General features: G+C 53.8%; 1 protein-coding gene across 1 annotated transcript; it reads left to right on the forward strand.

The window, feature by feature from the left end:
• Window positions 1-1129: 1129 nt before the first annotated feature.
• Window positions 1130-15418, forward strand: PIP4K2B (phosphatidylinositol-5-phosphate 4-kinase type 2 beta). Its single transcript, XM_077313104.1, has 10 exons — window positions 1130-1382; window positions 3721-3818; window positions 4025-4121; window positions 4357-4509; window positions 6003-6149; window positions 6683-6721; window positions 7115-7228; window positions 7758-8016; window positions 9007-9110; window positions 9765-15418. Exons 1-10 carry the CDS (start codon window positions 1203-1205, stop codon window positions 9843-9845), a joined length of 1272 nt encoding a protein of 423 aa, XP_077169219.1. The 5' UTR covers window positions 1130-1202; the 3' UTR covers window positions 9846-15418.
• The last annotated feature ends 898 nt before the right edge of the window (window positions 15419-16316 follow it).

Genomic DNA, 16316 nt, shown 5'->3' on the forward strand with positions numbered 1-16316 from the left:
CCTCCATTTCCCTTGCTGGAGCGTGCAGAGGCTCATGGTTATTGTAGTCCGTGGACATTTGGAGAGCCACCGTCCGGCCACCACCGCCCTGGAGTCCCCCTCCCACACATCCCCCCCCCTCTGCGGCCAGGAGCTGGAATTCCGCCCCCCATGCCCGGCTGGAGGCTGGCACCCAAGGGGATAGAGGGCAGCCCTTGCCTTTTATGCATTTTTTTTTATTTTCATTATATACTTTCACTTACATCTAAATATAAGCCATGTGCGCGCCTGCAGGCAGAAAGCTAGCCCCGCAGGGAGGGAGGGAGGGAGGCCGGGCGATGGGCGGGGCTCCCATTCATAATTCGGGCCCGTGGGAAGCAGGGGCGTGGCCAGCGCGCCGACGTCACCCGCCGGACCGGGGCGAACCATCCTGCGGGGAGGCCGGGCGCGCGGAGGGAGGGAGGGAGGGAGGCGGCCCCGCCCCCTCTCGCGCTCCCCCTCCGTCCGCCCCGCCCTTCCCGCCCGCGCTCCCTCCTTGCCTTGCCCCCCCCGCTCCGCGGTCTCCCCGCCGCTCCCCCCCCGTCCTGGCGATGGTCCGTCCCGCCCCTCCCCGCCCCCTCCTCCGGCCGCCGCCATCTTGGCGCCTCCTCAGCGCAGGAGCCGCGCGGGCCTCTTTGGGCGGCGGGACGAACCACCGGGGCGGCCGCGCGGGGGGCGGGGCGGGCGAGACCACCCTGCGGGCGCGGGCGGGAGGCCTCGGGCGCTGACAGGGGGCGGGGCCGGGCGGAGGGGGAGGGGGAGGGGGAGCGGGCCGGACCAGACCATTGCGGCGGAGGGGAGGGGAGGGGCAACGGGGGCAGGCATGCGGGGGCCGCCCTCGGCGGGGCTGGGGCGTGCCATTGCGGGGAGGCCGAGGGGGAGCCTGGGCGCGACCATTGGGAGGGCTGGGCAGGGGGCGCCCGCCGGGTGAGTGGGAGGGGGGCATCCATGCGGGGCCCGAGGGGGGCCCACAGGCGCTGACCCCCGGGGGTGGGGTGGGGGCCGGAGGGAGAGGGGCCCCGGTGGGTGGGTGGGGGTGGGCTGGCTGGGGGGGAGGCGTGGGGGGCCGGGCCCAGCCCCTGCAGGGGAGAGGTTGGGGGGCTGGTGCTGGGGGGCCGGGGGGGCCCATGCCAGGCCCCCGTTGGTAGGCCGGAGGGGGGGCCCTCGCAGGCAGGGAGCCGGCCATGGCCTCCAACTGCACGGGGGGCAGTAGTGTCCCGGGGAGCGCCTCGGCCGCCTTGGGGTCCGCCCTGAGCGCCTCCAAGACCAAGACCAAGAAGAAGCATTTCGTCTGCCAGAAGGTCAAGCTCTTCCGCGCCTCCGAGCCCCTCCTGAGCGTCCTCATGTGGGGGGTCAACCACACGGTGAGCGAGGGACCCTGCGGGCCTTTCCCGGGGGTCCGGGCAGAGACGGGGGCACGCCTGCCCTCTGAAGCAATGATGCGCCCTCCCCTCTCGATGCGAGCCCATCACTCAGGCCTTTGGGCCGCGGATTGGGATCCCCCTTCTGCACGGCAGCCCTTCCAGGGTGGCTTCTCCGGGCAGAAGAGAGAATCTCGTCCTGTCAGTTACTCTTAATTAGATCTTAATGGTTTGATTGTGTCTGGAGGACGTCATTAAAAGTTGTGTCTTGGGTGAACCGAAGTAAGTTTGTGGCCCTGCCTGGAGAGCCTGTGTTAGCTTGCTCTTGAGTGTGTGTTTGTGTCTGTGCATAAAATAAGCCACAATACTTCCGGCATCAGTGAATTTAACGTAACATATTTTTCAATACAACCCATTCAAAAGTCACAGTGTGTTCTTGTGTGTGCCCTTCATACGTGGTTTTGGGGACGAGATTGTAGCAGGCAAAGAGAATTCTTCTTTCTTGGTTCCTCTTAATAAACAATGCTTTCTCTCCCAAACCTTACATGCTAGTATTAGAGAAGTATCACATCCCTTACATGGTTAGATTATTTCAGGTTGGGTCGCTGTGTTGGTCTGAAGCCACAGAACGACATTTGAATCCAGGGGCACCTTGAAGACCCACTAAGTTTAATTCTGAGTACAAGTTTTCATGTGCTTCAGATACCACACATGATGCGGGCACAAAAAAGCCTAGACCCAGAATTAAACTTCATTGGTCCTCAAGTTGCCCCTGGGCCCAAACGTCATGCTGTGGTTAGAGTATGTTAAAGAATTATCAGCAGTTCTGTATTGGTATATATATCAGGTGAACTAAGATAAATCAGTTTCTACAAATTTTTGAAGAATTTGGATTGCACACCAGTATGGGTTTCGAAATTCAACAAAATTGAACACTTAAAAAAAATTCTACTTGGATGCAGAGACCAGCCCCTGAAATTTTGCTACATAGAATTAAATCCCTCCTTTTGCTGGCGGTACATTTTTCCGGGCTATTGGGAGAGGGGCAGCCTTGATCCTGCAGGACCTTGAGTCAGATCCTGCGCATGGCACCATCACAAATCACTTACCTGTTGACATGCTAAGCATCAGGCTCACAGGGCCGCTGGGGAGAGGGCAAGAGAAGATGCATTTATCATGCGCAGCAAGGTGCTGTCTAAGTGCTGTGTTTAGGTTTGTCAGTTATGAATGTAATTCATGATGGTTTCTCCTTTGTGTCAGTCTGACCAGAGAAGTAATTAACATTGAAAGACAGTGGGGGAAATAGAACGTCCCCTAAAGGCACTCATGGTCAGCTTTTATGGGTTGTATTTGTATTTATTTATTTTGCAGTTTAGCACTTCAGCTGGAGGACAGGGGGCAGAGTTATTTGAAAGTATCAATCAAATCTGTCACTTTTTCTGGACCACTGTGCTTACAGATGCTATCCTGGATGGTTCCAGCTTCCCGAGGGTGTCTAAATGCTCCTCTGGTGTCCCCTAAGCTGAAAGTTAAGGGGTGAGGTCAGCCATTAGATCAGATTTGTCTCTGAAGACTGCCTTTCTTGCTACTCTGGAGGGCAAAAAATAGGAGCTTATGGTATGGTGAATTGAAGAAGGAAGTGGAAATGTCAGCTTCAAAATTAATGCTTGTTCAGATATTGTGGGCTGGAGATGCCGCCTAGTTTTGAACACTGATATGTTGTTCCATTTTTTGGTGTTTTTGAAAGGTAGTGCAAAAAAATGTAGTGTGTTAAATATTTTGGGGTCGTCTAGCCAGGTGGTTTGAGTACCGGACCAGACTGGCCAAGAAGTCCAAGACAGTCGCCTCTGGGATTTCTGGCTCCAGAACACAGTGGCAGGTGAACAATGCAAATGGCTTTACAAATTCATTAAAGGCCGGAATGGAGACAAAGAAGGAGAGGCTGTCCAAGGGAGGTTTCTGCCCATTGTTCTGGAAGTTCACTGAGAAATAGGCCTGTTTCATCTTGAACGGAGGCCTGAGGAATGCCTCCCTTTTTAAGCCACCCAAAAAACCTTTCCTGGACTCTGTGCCCTAGCCCAGCGTCGAAAGTCTCAGAAATGCATCCAAATGGAGAAGAGATTGTAAAAAGAAGTTGTAGTGATGTTTATGGCTACACAACAGCTCCTCCTTTTCTTTTCCCAGTTTATTGTGTATCTAACGCATTCACTTTCTGTCTTTTTTTTATTTTGGCCAAGACCTTTGCAATCCCCTGGGTTGTAAGTTGCTGGCTCTGTCGTCCTGCAGACATTATTAGCGCTGAATATCACAGCCTTTTTAGAGTTTGTATTTCTTCTTGCAGATTAACGAGCTGAGTAACGTCCCCGTTCCTGTGATGCTAATGCCGGATGACTTTAAAGCCTACAGCAAGATTAAGGTGGACAATCATCTTTTCAACAAGTGAGTAACGCATAACACTTTTGCTATAAGCCCTCCCTGGGCTGGAGCACAATTTTATAACGAACTTCTCTTTACTTCTAAGCAATTGTTTGCGACGTTATTTCACAGGAGTCTTTCGATGGAGCTCTGGCCACAGTTGCTCCTCTTTATGGCAGTGGGTTTGCTCTGAAATCTGTTAAATCCGTAACCTCAGTGCTTGCTTCCAGGGAGAATCTGCCCAGCCGCTTCAAGTTTAAGGAGTACTGTCCCCTGGTGTTCCGAAATCTCCGGGAGAGGTTTGGGATTGACGACCAGGATTATCAGGTAAGGAGGAAGAAGGCGGCATCTCATGCAGGGGTGTCAAAGCCAAGGCTCTGGAGGGAAGCAGCACCGTTGGCACATTTGGAGGGGCTGGCTTGCCAGTTGAGGGGACATGGAAGTCCTTCCTGGTCCAGGACCAGCAGCGCCTCGAAGTCTGCTCAGGAGGCACCCGTGGCCTGGGCCTGGACAAGAGGTTGGCTTCTCCCCTGCCTTTTCCTCTTCTGCTGTCTCTGTGTAGAACTCCGTCACGCGGAGTGCCCCGGTGTACAGCGACAGCCACGGTCGATGCGGGGTCCGTTTTCTCACCACCTACGACCGGCGGTTTGTCATCAAGGCTGTGTCGAGCGAGGACGTTGCAGAGATACACAACATACTGAAGAAGTACCACCAGGTAGGGAGGAGGGTCTCTCTCCCCGTGTCTCTAGCCTCGCAAAGGAGGTCTGTTCTCGAGTGTGCTCACATTGGGGGCTCTTCTTCATGGGAGCTGCTTGTCCTGCCCATTTGATTTGATTTGATTCACATACCTTGCCACTCAGGAGGTTGACAGAGAACATGAATTGCGTAATGGAATAAATATAAGTTCAGTAATCGTATCATCAGCAATGAGGCATTATTGACAGTATCCATAACTTAAGCCACAGTAGAACATTTGTTCATAGGTAACATTGTACTTGTACCCCAGGGAGAGGGTTCTGGGGCCCAATAGATGTTGCCACTGACCTCAACCAAATGCCTGGCAGAAGAGCTCCATTTTGCAGGCCCTGTGGAACTGTGTTAGCTCTGACAAGGCCTGGTCTCTTCAGGGAACTCATTCCACCAGGTGGGGGCCAGGATGGAGAACGACCCGGCCCTGGTTGAGGCATGCAGTTAGCAGTAACGCCAGCATGGCATGAGAGGGAAGACTACTGCAGTCGGATCACAGTGCCCCCTTAGGTCATCATCACAGGGCCTTTTATGGGTGCCTGGCCTGCAAATTGCCTGCTAAAAAGAACAAGGGCCTTTTCAGTGGTTGCCCCCTCTCTCTGGAGTCAGTTGGTGTCCTGCAGGACCTCCCAGCATTCTGTAGGGTCAGGCTGCTTTGTTTTGTGTGGATTTTTGTTCACTTTACAAACCCGGGAGCTGGCCTGTTAAAAGAAATTATTCCCCCAGTAACTGACTGCTAAGTCAGTTTCTGTTTGGATTTGTTGCCTTATCAGTTGCGTTTGTTTCTGTTTGCATGGTGTTTGCATTTATTGTATTCTTAAAGGCTGTAAACCAGGGGTAGTCAACCTGTGGTCCTCCAGATGCCCATGGAGTACAATTCCCATGAGCCCCTGCCAGCGTTTTCTGGCAGGGGCTCATGGGAATTGTAGTCCATGGACATCTGGAGGACCACAGGTTGACTGCCCCTGGTCCCCTGTGTGGAGAGGTTATGAGGGCATGAATAAATGATCGTGTCCAGTACTGAGCAGAATTGGTTGCCGCTATGCCTGACTCCACCCCATCCTCTTGCTTTAAATATCAGGGTGGGATCAGAGCACATGGCATTTGGCATTCAGCACACTGAAGTGGGGCAGATGGAAGGAGGTCACCTCTGCCCACTGCTCGGGCCCGTGGTCTCTCCATGGGGGTTCTTGAGCACAGCTGTTGGGCTCAGGCGGGCACATCTGGTACCCTAGCCCCTCCTCCCCCGAGAGAGCTTGCTTCCCATTGGCTTCTCCTTTTTAAAAACGAGCCTGATTTCCAAATTCTGCTTTGAAGTGTTCACATTTTAAAAAAGAAGAAGAATCCTGCAGAACCGGGGAGGCCCCGTAGTGTCCGTTCCACTCTTGGGGGCCCCAGAGCTCTGTGGCCCCCCCCCCTGACTCTTTGTTATCGTTCCCCCCCTGCCTCGGCCTCGCCCAGTTCATTGTGGAATGCCACGGGAACACTCTCCTCCCTCAGTTCCTGGGCATGTACAGGCTCACCGTGGACGGCGTGGAAACCTACATGGTCGTTACCAGGAACGTGTTCAGCCACCGGCTCAACGTGCATCGGAAATACGATCTCAAGGTGAGGGGCCTGGGGAAGGTGTGCGTGTCCCCCTCCCCCTTTCTCTTTCCCTTTAACGGTTAAGTGGCCTCTTGCTCCAGTGCCGAATTGTGCCGAATTTCAGTTCGGCGATTCGAGCAAGGTTTACTGAGTCATTTAAACCTACCGGGAAACGGTGATTCGTGCCAAGGCCGATTCAGGTAGTTTTTGGCCAGGTCGAATCGAATGGCACGTGCCTAGTCCCTATATAAACGGGGCAGGGGAAAGGCCGTAACTAATGCTTCTTCTAGAAGGAAAGCTGCAAGCCACAGTGTTAAGGCACAGTCTCTGCCAGCCTGCAGCGTGCCACGAGATTCCTGCTTCTCGTCCACACCCCTGCACAGAACGGGGAACAGGAGCTGCAGGCAACTGACAGGAGGAGTCTTGATCAGCCAGGAAGCCCTTCTTTCAAGCAGGGCTCAGAGCTGGGGTCTTGACTGCACAGCTGAACTGCCTCAGCTCCGAAACTTGTCTTCTCATCTCCCTTTTTTTTGCTTGTTCTTAAAACTCCCCAGGGTTCGACCGTCGCCAGAGAAGCCAGTGACAAGGAAAAGGTAAGGATGGCTTGGCCCCCCTCTGAAGCAGGTGACGTTGAAGTCGCACAGCTGGTGGTCCTGCAAAAGCAGCCTCCTCCTAGCCGGTCTGGCCTTCATCTCACACACCTCCCTTCACACCTCATTAGCCAGAGGTGGGCCAGACCTCTGTTGCTAGGCAGGACAGGTGGGCTGGTTGCAGGTCAAAAGGGGTGCAGAACAATGCCGCAAAACGGAGTTGGGGTGGTCGTGGCTTCACCCGTGTATTCTACCTGCAATTCCACCATGAAGGGAAGGCAGGATACAAATGGACTAGAACTTGGTTCTAGCCCTGCCAAGTAGCTCCTGTTGTCTTCTTCATCCCCTCCCTAAAATGTTGCCTTGTTTGTGCATTTGTTTCAATTTCCACTCTAGGCCAAGGATCTACCAACATTTAAGGACAACGACTTCCTCAACGAAGGCCAGAAGCTCCACGTAGGAGAGGAGTGTAAAAAGAACTTCTTGGAGAAATTGAAGCGAGACGTGGAGGTAAAAGATGCTGAGCACATGGGGGGATTTGTGGGTCAACCAGCAAATGTTGCAGGCCACAGTGGCTGCTCCTTTGCCCCAAGACACTGGGGCTCCACAGCCTCCTAGCCTCCCAACGAAGCCTACAGGCTCTCCAGGGCTGGCCCTGCTTAGCTTCCCAGATCGAATGGGATTGGGGTTGCCTGCTTGTTTTGCCCTTTGTCCTGAAGGCCCAGGAAATCCAGGTCTGAGCCACACCCCCAGGTGGCCAGGGCTCAGGGCTCAAGGCAGCATGGGAGGTGAAGGGGAGAGGTTATTGGCTCAGGAGGGGGAAAGCGGATTGAACAGAAGTAGCCTAGCGAACTATTTGGATGAGGAAGTCAGAGCAGAAGGGGAGGGGAGGGGGGCGCGGGGGGGCTAGTGACAGGCGGTTGAACGAAGAGCCAGGGGCCAGAGCCTGGAAGGTGGTTCTCGGCATCCCGGTCCAGGCAGACGGGAGCATTGTCCTTACAGGAGGGGAGAAAGAACGTCTCTTTCTGTTGGCTCCCAGTTTCTGGCCCAGCTGAAGATCATGGATTACAGCTTGCTGGTGGGGATCCACGACGTGGACCGTGCTGAGCAAGAGGAGATGGAAGTGGAGGAGAGGGCGGAGGACGAAGAATGCGAGAATGATGGTGTCGGGGGGAACCCCATGGGGTCTTACGGGACCCCCCCGGACAGTCCTGGAAACCTCCTCAACTTCCCCCGTTTCTTTGGGCCTGGAGAGTTTGATGCATCGGTGGATGTCTACGCCATGAAGAGCCATGAGAGTGAGTGCGTGTGTGTGTGTGTGTGTGGGGGGGGTGTCACTACTTGTAAATTCACTGGGATGGAATCTAGTGGCAAAAGGTCAGCCATTGGCTGATCTGGTAATAAAGTGGGAATCCAGCCAGCTCACCTCTCCCCACCAAGCTCACAAGTTTGACCAACGCCCTTGGCTGTCCAGCCGCTCTCTTCCTCTGGCGAGGCCAAAACATCGCAGTAGGTTTTCCCGTTGCTCCAACTGAGCTGCCTCGTCACCTTTTCTGCTGGCGGCAAAGGAAGGGGTGTCTCCTCTGACCCCCAAATGTCGCTGGGCCGAGGGTCTCTCAAGACGCTCGCAGCCAAAACCTAGTGTGGGGAAGGCTTTAGGCACAGCAGGGGAGGGGGAGAGGGAGTGAAAAAGCTGGCAGGATCCAGCCTGAAATTCTACTGCCGACAACTTCATCTAGAGCAGGGGTAGTCAAACTGCGGCCCTCCAGATGTCCATGGACTACAATTCCCAGGAGCCCCCTGCCAGCGTTCGCTGGCAGGGGGCTCCTGGGAATTGTAGTCCATGGACATCTGGAGGGCCGCAGTTTGACTACCCCTGATCTAGAGCAATTTGGGGACCTTGAATGACATGACCAGTCCATCAAAAGGTGGCCGTTTTTAGCTGGTGTTACTGAAAAGGCAAAAGCTGCTCACGGGAAGTAGCATAAGAAGCTTTGGAGAGAGCGGTTGGGGCCACGTGGCCAACGTTTGACGTAATGTTTCATGTCTAGTTTCTTCAGGTCCATGTAAACCGCCCTGATATAAATGTGAAAAATCAATAAACAAACACGGTCTGGTAGTTTTAGTCCCGGACATTTTGCCAGGACTGCGGCCGGCATCTTCAGAGGTGGGTCTTGGCAAAATGGGGCTCTCTGCAGCCACACTTGGGGCTCAACGGCTGGAAAGCAGTGGCCAGAACTGTCCACGTTAAGCCTTTGCTCTCTCTCTCTCTTTCATGTCTTAATCAGGTGCTCCGAAAAAGGAGGTGTATTTCATGGCCATTATAGACATCCTCACGCCGTACGACGCAAAGAAAAAAGCGGCACACGCTGCCAAAACTGTGAAACACGGGGTAAGTGGAGACCAGGGCGCCTGACCCCGTGGCCAGTCAGGTTCGGGGGACGAAGCCATGCTCTGATGTCTGACAGAGAGGAAATAAATTTCTCCCTCCTCACTCTTCGTCCTGTTCAGTTAGCCACCCTCCGCCATTCACTTTATCCCTCTGATGGTTTTGGTCACCCTTTTCTGAGCACCCTCTCACCGGGAGTCCCATCCGTGGGACCCAGCAAAGACAGGAAGATGTCCTCCGTCGCCGTGAAGGCTGAAAGATGCAGAGAAGGACGTGGGGCTTTCTGGTGGGCGACGGTCCACCTTGTCAGATGCACCGTGGGAATCCAGAGTGCCCCACAAGAGCTGTGCTCTGCAGCCAAGCCCTACAGTCAGGCCACACTCTTTCCAGATTCTCAGGCAGGGATTGACACGTGCAAACCAGAGGCCAAGGTTTACCTTGCTCCTGTATTCTGTGATTTGGATTTTGAATGGTATGTTGGTTTGTCATTTTAAATTCTAAGATCCTGTGCGCTCTATTTTGTTTTTTAATGGCCCAGCCTTTGGGTTCCTGGCGTCTTCTGAGCTCTGACATTCATACAAATTGTGGTAGGCAGCGTTTTGAGTCGTGCATTTGCGTGGGACCCCTTTGCTTTAACCTGTTTGTTTTGTCTTCCAGGCCGGAGCAGAGATTTCCACCGTCAACCCAGAGCAGTATTCGAAGCGCTTCAATGAATTTATGTCCAACATCCTGACATAGTCCCTTTCCCGCCCTCGGCAAGGAAGAGGGGAGAGGCTACTTCCAGAGCCACAGGGGGCATGCAGTCCGCTCTGCCGGGGGCTGACCTTCCTGTGAGTGTGGGACATCGGAGTGGCCGGACGGACGGCGTGTTTGTCGCGGCAGGTCTCTCAACCGCGCCACGAGGCCTTGGTGGAGAATCGGGGCCTCTCTCTCTCTCTCTTTCTTTTTGGTGGCTGAACTATCCAAACGTAAACCTGAGGAATTTAGATCGTTTTATTTTGAAAGAGTCTCATAAGAGTCAGGCACCAACTGGGAGTAAACAGCCGAGGTTCGCTCCACAAACGGTTTGATCCTTTGATTTGGAGTTCTGTTCTTCACGCAGAACAAGCGTCCCTGTTTTCCTTCTTCTTCTTCTTCCTTTTTTCTAAGAATCAGACAGAAACGGCGTGCCAATTTGAGCTGGAACTGTGCTCCTGGTGTGGCAGAGTCATTTTAAGAAAATGAAAATCTCCCCCCCTCCCCTCCACCCTCTCAGGCCTTTGGCGTTACAGGTCTGTTGGCTGCAGTTGTCATTTCAAAAGAGGGGGGGGATGGATGATGCCCCCCCCTTAACATTTGCTGCAGATCGAGGCAGGATGTGGGTAACGTTCAAGGGGCAGCAGAGACTTTGGACGAGGGTGCTCACAGGAGAAGAGGCGGCACCAGGCAACGAGAGACTCTGCGTGTGACAAAGACACCTTGGATTGGGCCTCTGAAGCACAGCTCCCCCGAGTTCCTCAGCTCATGGTGCGGGCGGTCTTGGCTGAGCCTCTGCCAGTGGCATTGGGTGGAAGCAGCAGCCTGTGTTGGGTCAGAAGTCTGCCTCTGGAGTTCCTGGACGTCTTGGGGAGGAGCGTGGTCCTCGGCAGTCCGTCGGCATGCCTGGCTCCCCCGTAACCACTAGCACCGACCGTCAGAAGCGTTGGGGAGAGCGTGTGTCGGCTCACCTTTCTTAAAACGATTCAAACCACTTTTGTCCCGTTTGAATTGCGACTTTTTTCTTACGTCTCCGGACTGCTTGCGGCCCTTCGATTTCATCCCCGCGCTTGTCCAAACTGCCGTCGGAAGATTTTTGAATGCTCAGCATCATCAATTTGGTGTCTTAAATATTACGAGTGGGGCGGGGGAGGGGTTGTGGGTTTCTTTAAAAAGAGACGGATCGAACAGTCCTGGAAGCACCACACCTTGCCAGCAAGCGACTGTGCTTCTTCTGCCTTGAGACTGTTTTTCACATCTGCCTTTCTTTTCCAGAGGGGGGTTGTTGGGATGTTTGTGTCGTGTGCTGTGGTCGTGGCACTGTGGTTGCGTCGTGGATTCTGTTACGTGGAGAGAGTGTGGAGTGTGTCCTCCCTTGCTTCTCCTCGTGCAGATATGCCCTGCTTTCCCGACTCCCTTTTAAAAAAAAGAAATGCGACTCCACAATACCAAGGATATCGAAAGGTTTGCAAACCTTTAAAATCATGGCATATACTGTAAATAGTGTGAGGGGTTTTTTAAAGGCTTAAACGAATCCATGCACCAAAAGGGGGGGGGGTGCTAAAGTCCCTCCTCTGTTCCCCTGGGAACTCGAGGCAAAAACATTTCTGCTGCTGGGAGCTGCTGTCTGGTGCTGTTCAGGTGGTCCAGCGGACTGTGCCACAGACAAGGTGTGGCCACGTAAAACATGGGTAGGAGGCAGTAAGGGGGGTGTTGGGGAGGAACTGTTCCTTCAGTTTTTCTCTCCTTGTTTTCATCTCTGTTCTGGCCACACTCCCCATTCTGGACTCCCTTTTTTAATTTCGAGGTTGTGACCTAGCTCTGCTTCCCATAAATCACCTTTTCCCACTAGCAGCGACTCACGAGAAGTCCTGCTATTAATCTGTTGAGAGTCTAGCTCATCCACAAACAGAGCAGCTCTCTGGGGCACATCTGGGGCAGGCCCTGCTCCCCTCTTATCTGGCACAAGCCTCTGGCCTCTTCCCCCCTCCTTGGTCTTTTGCCGGCCTGGTGAGCATTTTACTCCCCCAAAAGACGCCTCGCCCGCCATTCTGTTCTCACCTGCGATCCCTCCTTTGTCGTGCACCTACGCACGTCCCTTCAGATATGTTTTCTGCAGGGCCCTTCGACCTCACAGCTAAAATAAACTGCCCTTGCTTGCCAGCCCCGGCCTCCTTTCTCTCTCGGGCCGGGGGTACTCTGAAGGGGCTTCCCCCATCCCTAACTGCGAAGTCACAAAGACACTGAGAACGCGGTGTGACGGTGAGCAGCCAGGGGTGTGGAGAATCCCCTCCAGTGACCCTGTGAAGAAGCACACTTTCCCCCTAGCCACAAACAAAGCAGCACCAGTGTCGTCGTGTGATTCTCTGGCCATTGGGGCCCACACTCTGTGCCGCAGGGCAATGGGGCAAGCGCAACCCCCCCCCCCCTGGATTGTGAAGAGCTGGACGCTCTGCTTCCCATTCAGCAGCTTTTCCGATTCACCCACTTAGCGCCTTTTGCCGTGCTCCGAGCACCTCCCCTGTACTCTGGGACTCTAATTCTTGTTCCGCTGCATCTTCCCTCTGCAGCGTCATTGGCTCTTGCATCTCTCCCTACATGCCCTTGCTTGATGCCTGTTCTGCTTGTATTCTGCCCAAAGCTTCTCTTTGTTCCGTCCTTCTTCCTAAGCCCAGATCTGTCTCTGAGAGAGGGCATGGTGTAGTGAAGAAAGAGCGGCAGCCTCTAATCTGGAGAACCGGATGTGATTCCCCAATCTTCCACATTCAGCCAGTTGGGTGGCTTTGGGCTAGTCACAGTCCTGTTCAAGCAGTTCTTTCAGAGCTCTCTCCACCCTACCTACCTCACAGGGTGTCTGTTGCAGGGACAAGAAGGGAAAGGGGTTTGGAAGCCACTTTGAGACTCCTTCGGGTAGTGAAAAGCAGGGTATAAGAAACCAGCTATTATTCTTGAGAGCCAGTGTGGTGTCGTGGTTAAGAGCAGCAGCTTCTAATCTGGAGAGCTGTTTGATTCCCTGCTCCTCCTCCACACCCAGCTTGGGCCAGTCAGTTCTCTTAGAGCTCTCAGCCCCACCTTCCTCACAGGGTGTCTATTGTGGAGTATTTGTAAGCTGCTTTGGGACACTTCTGGGTAGTGAAAATCGGGATAGAAAAACCCAGTTGGCTGGTTTCAGATGTTTCTTGCGAGTGACCCGGTCAAAGCTGCAGGGCTCGTGTCCCTTGTCCCCCTCCCCGCTTGTCATGCCAGCTCTGACGGAAGGGGCAGCAGCATTCAAGTCATCGCTTTGGGTCCCTTCCTGCATCTTCCTTCTAGCGGGATTCAGGTAGCTGCCTTTCCCCCTCTGCCTCCTTTTAGTGCAGGTGGTCCGGTAATGCTTTGAAATCGCAGAACCGCGTGGGGAAATCCGAATGGGGGGCGGAGGCATGCAGAGAGCAGGCCTTCTGTGCGCTTCCCCAGCCCGTTCCCAGCTGTGACCTCTGGCCAGTCCACACTCCCTTTTGTGTCTTCCGTGTTTTTCACGCTTAACGAAGATCTGCAGGTTTTTAAAAAATAACTCGGAAGAATACATGCTGCAGAATGAGCAGAGATGTGCAGTGTTGCGGAAACCTGTGGTTATTTTTGTTTCTTAACCGCAGGCCGTGTGTTTCCTTGGTAACAGTATTAGGAACCCACCCCACCCACCCCTTTAATGTCTGTTCAGGAAGACTGAATTATATCTGGTGGGTATTTTTAACTGTGCATCGGGGTCCTTCTCACTGGCTCAGAGCTGGAATTAAAACTACTGATCAGCTTTCTAAAACTCTCCCCAGGAAACTCTCTTTTGTGAGCTTTCTCTCTCTCTCACACACACACAACAATTTCGTCCGATATCACCTTTGGACTCAATTTTTGTAGTGCTACTTCAGACCCATACAGCTACCCAGTTGAAACACCCCCCCCCCCACAGCCCCTTAACAATTGTCACCTCAGGTGGCCCCCGGGGTCCTTAAGCCCCTCTGCAACACAGGTGTAGGGGAGAGCCAGCTTCTTCCGATGGGCCTGGCCGCTCCATTCTGCTTCATTATCGGGGTGGATGACGACCACTTCCCGGGAGTCATTTCTTCATCCATCTGTCGAGCCTTCCAACCGTGTGTCACTGGCTGCGTGCGGCACAGGCCGTGTTTGCGCAAGCAGTTGATGTGTGGAGGGACTTGTTCTTGCTTGGGTTGCAAAGATTCCTCTGCTGAAGAACAGCCTACCCTTGATATGTGGCTGTAGACCAGGGGTAGTCAAACTGCGGCCCTCCAGATGTCCATGGACTACAATTCCCAGGAGCCCCTGCCAGCGGATGCTGGCAGGGGCTCCTGGGAATTGTAGTCCATGGACATCTGGAGGGCCGCAGTTTGACTACCCCTGCTGTAGACCCACAAGGCTTAGCAGGCATTCCTGCCTTTCCCTGCTCTGATAGTAATTCTCGGATGAGCAACCCAAGCCTCCCACCCCCCTGGATCAAAGTTGTTTTCACCCCTGCTGCCTCATTGGCAGACTCGGCCCCATGGACAGCCCCTTCCCCACGTGTGCCACACAGACTGTGTGTGCCTGGTGTCCTGAGGGCAGTTTAGCAAGGCCCTGGTCAGCTGTTGGAGCCTCAGAGGCTAGAAAGAAGGCCCTTATTGGCCAGCATCTGTAAAGTGGAGACCGACTGAGCTGGGGCAGGAAGGTCCCGGAACACTTTCAGAGTGGCTCCTAGTCTGTGAAACGGGCATTCCTGTGGATGCGTCCAGCCCTTGACACGCCTGGCCACACCTGTCTTTCGGTGCTTTTCCTAGCTCCAAACAATGTCAGGGCTTCTTGAACCGCCCTTTCTAGATCCAGGAAGTTTCTAGATGCACAACCCAGCCTGGATGTTCCCAATTGCGGTCACTTACGACTGGGAAAGGACGTTGAGGTGTTTCTCTCCCGTCCACACGTCTTCTCGGAAAAGAGGCTAAGGGAGGGTGGCTGGAACATCTGCCCTTTTCGCAAGTCGAGGGGGAACAACCTCTGATCCCCCCTTGTGGTTCCCTGAAACTGTTCTTCCCCCTTTGCCCCACCTCCACCTTTTGGGAAGGGCCCAGCAGTAGCTAAATGGTAAAGCGATCCCCGTTGCTATCCTCACCAGAATGGAAAGTTTAATGCAGGCTTCTGTGAGGCCACTGCGGGGGTATTTCTTCAAAGCTCCTGATGTGGATGGGGGGGGGGGAGTCACCCTCCTGTGACCAGCCAAAGCAGAGAGGCACAAACCAGGCACTTTTAATAATCCCCCCCCCCCAAGAGCTCCTCATGCGCAGCACATACAGTGAAGCCAAAGGTGTCAAAATGTTCTGCACGGGGAAGACTGGGGTTGTGTCCACTCCCCACCCCCAAAAAGACAACAAAGCAAGAAACCGATTCAGATTTCACCACCTTTTTTAAAAAAAAAAATAGGAATTTAAGTCCGATGTGCTTGTCTGTTTGCTAGAAGTACGAGGCACTTTGGTGTTTTGAAATTCATGCATGTTAAACAAGGTGAAGCTTCCCAGCCGGGCAAACAAAATAAAAGTTTAAAAATTTGTGTATGTCAGTCTCTCAGGTGGTCTTTCCAAAGCAGAGGGGTCAGAGGGCAGCCTGAACCAGGGGTGGGTGGGGTGGGGGGTTTGCCTTTCAGCTGACTCAGACCAGCCCCTCGCCAGAACTGGGGCCACTGGGCTTTGCTTCACGTTTTCTTCTCTCCAAAGGACCTGTAAGAACTAACCAGAACTCCTGGAGATGCGGAAAAATCCACTTCCATGCCCCTGCACTTGTCGGCTCTTCCAAGCCTTGGCTCCTTCAGAACCCAGGACTGGGAAACAGGATCCAGCTTCGCAGTTGTGTCTAACGGGCACATGCCACAGAGACCCCCATGTGGCTTGGGAGGGGGTGTTTCCTCTCCTGGTGGAATCCAGCCGAGACAGTCTGACCTAACAGTCACCTAACGTTACTGACACTCGGGGGACCATGAGGCAGAGGCAGGCCTTGGGCAACCACCTCCAAACAGCCCTTGCCTGGCTGCCTGACTCTCCGCAGGTCTCCACAGGATAAATAAATCCACAGAAGCAGCACCTTTCCTGCGGGTGGTGCTGCCTGCAAAACATCTTTTTGTCAACAGCCTTGCAAACATCATGTCCCTCCATCTCCGGTCGGGTCTCCCTCTCTCCCTGCTGCCTTCTGGGCATTCAGTGTTTCATAGGACAGAGGCAGTATTTTCCCCATGCCAAAGGAATGGCCAACAGCAGGAGAGAGGCACAGAGGGCTGTGAAAGGTCTGGAGGCCATTGCTCGCCCCTCTCTGCCCAATGATATGAAAGACGTCCTCCCTCTCCAGATCCCTGAATATTGGCAAGAGGAAATTATCACCCACAGCCTAAGAAAAGGAGCGCACCTTCAATATTGTACCAGCATCTAAGAAAAAGCGTTCTTCATGTATCTTCAGAGAGCT

This window comes from Paroedura picta, chromosome 16, assembly GCF_049243985.1.
Source record: "Paroedura picta isolate Pp20150507F chromosome 16, Ppicta_v3.0, whole genome shotgun sequence".
NCBI classification, from domain to species: domain Eukaryota; kingdom Metazoa; phylum Chordata; class Lepidosauria; order Squamata; family Gekkonidae; genus Paroedura; species Paroedura picta.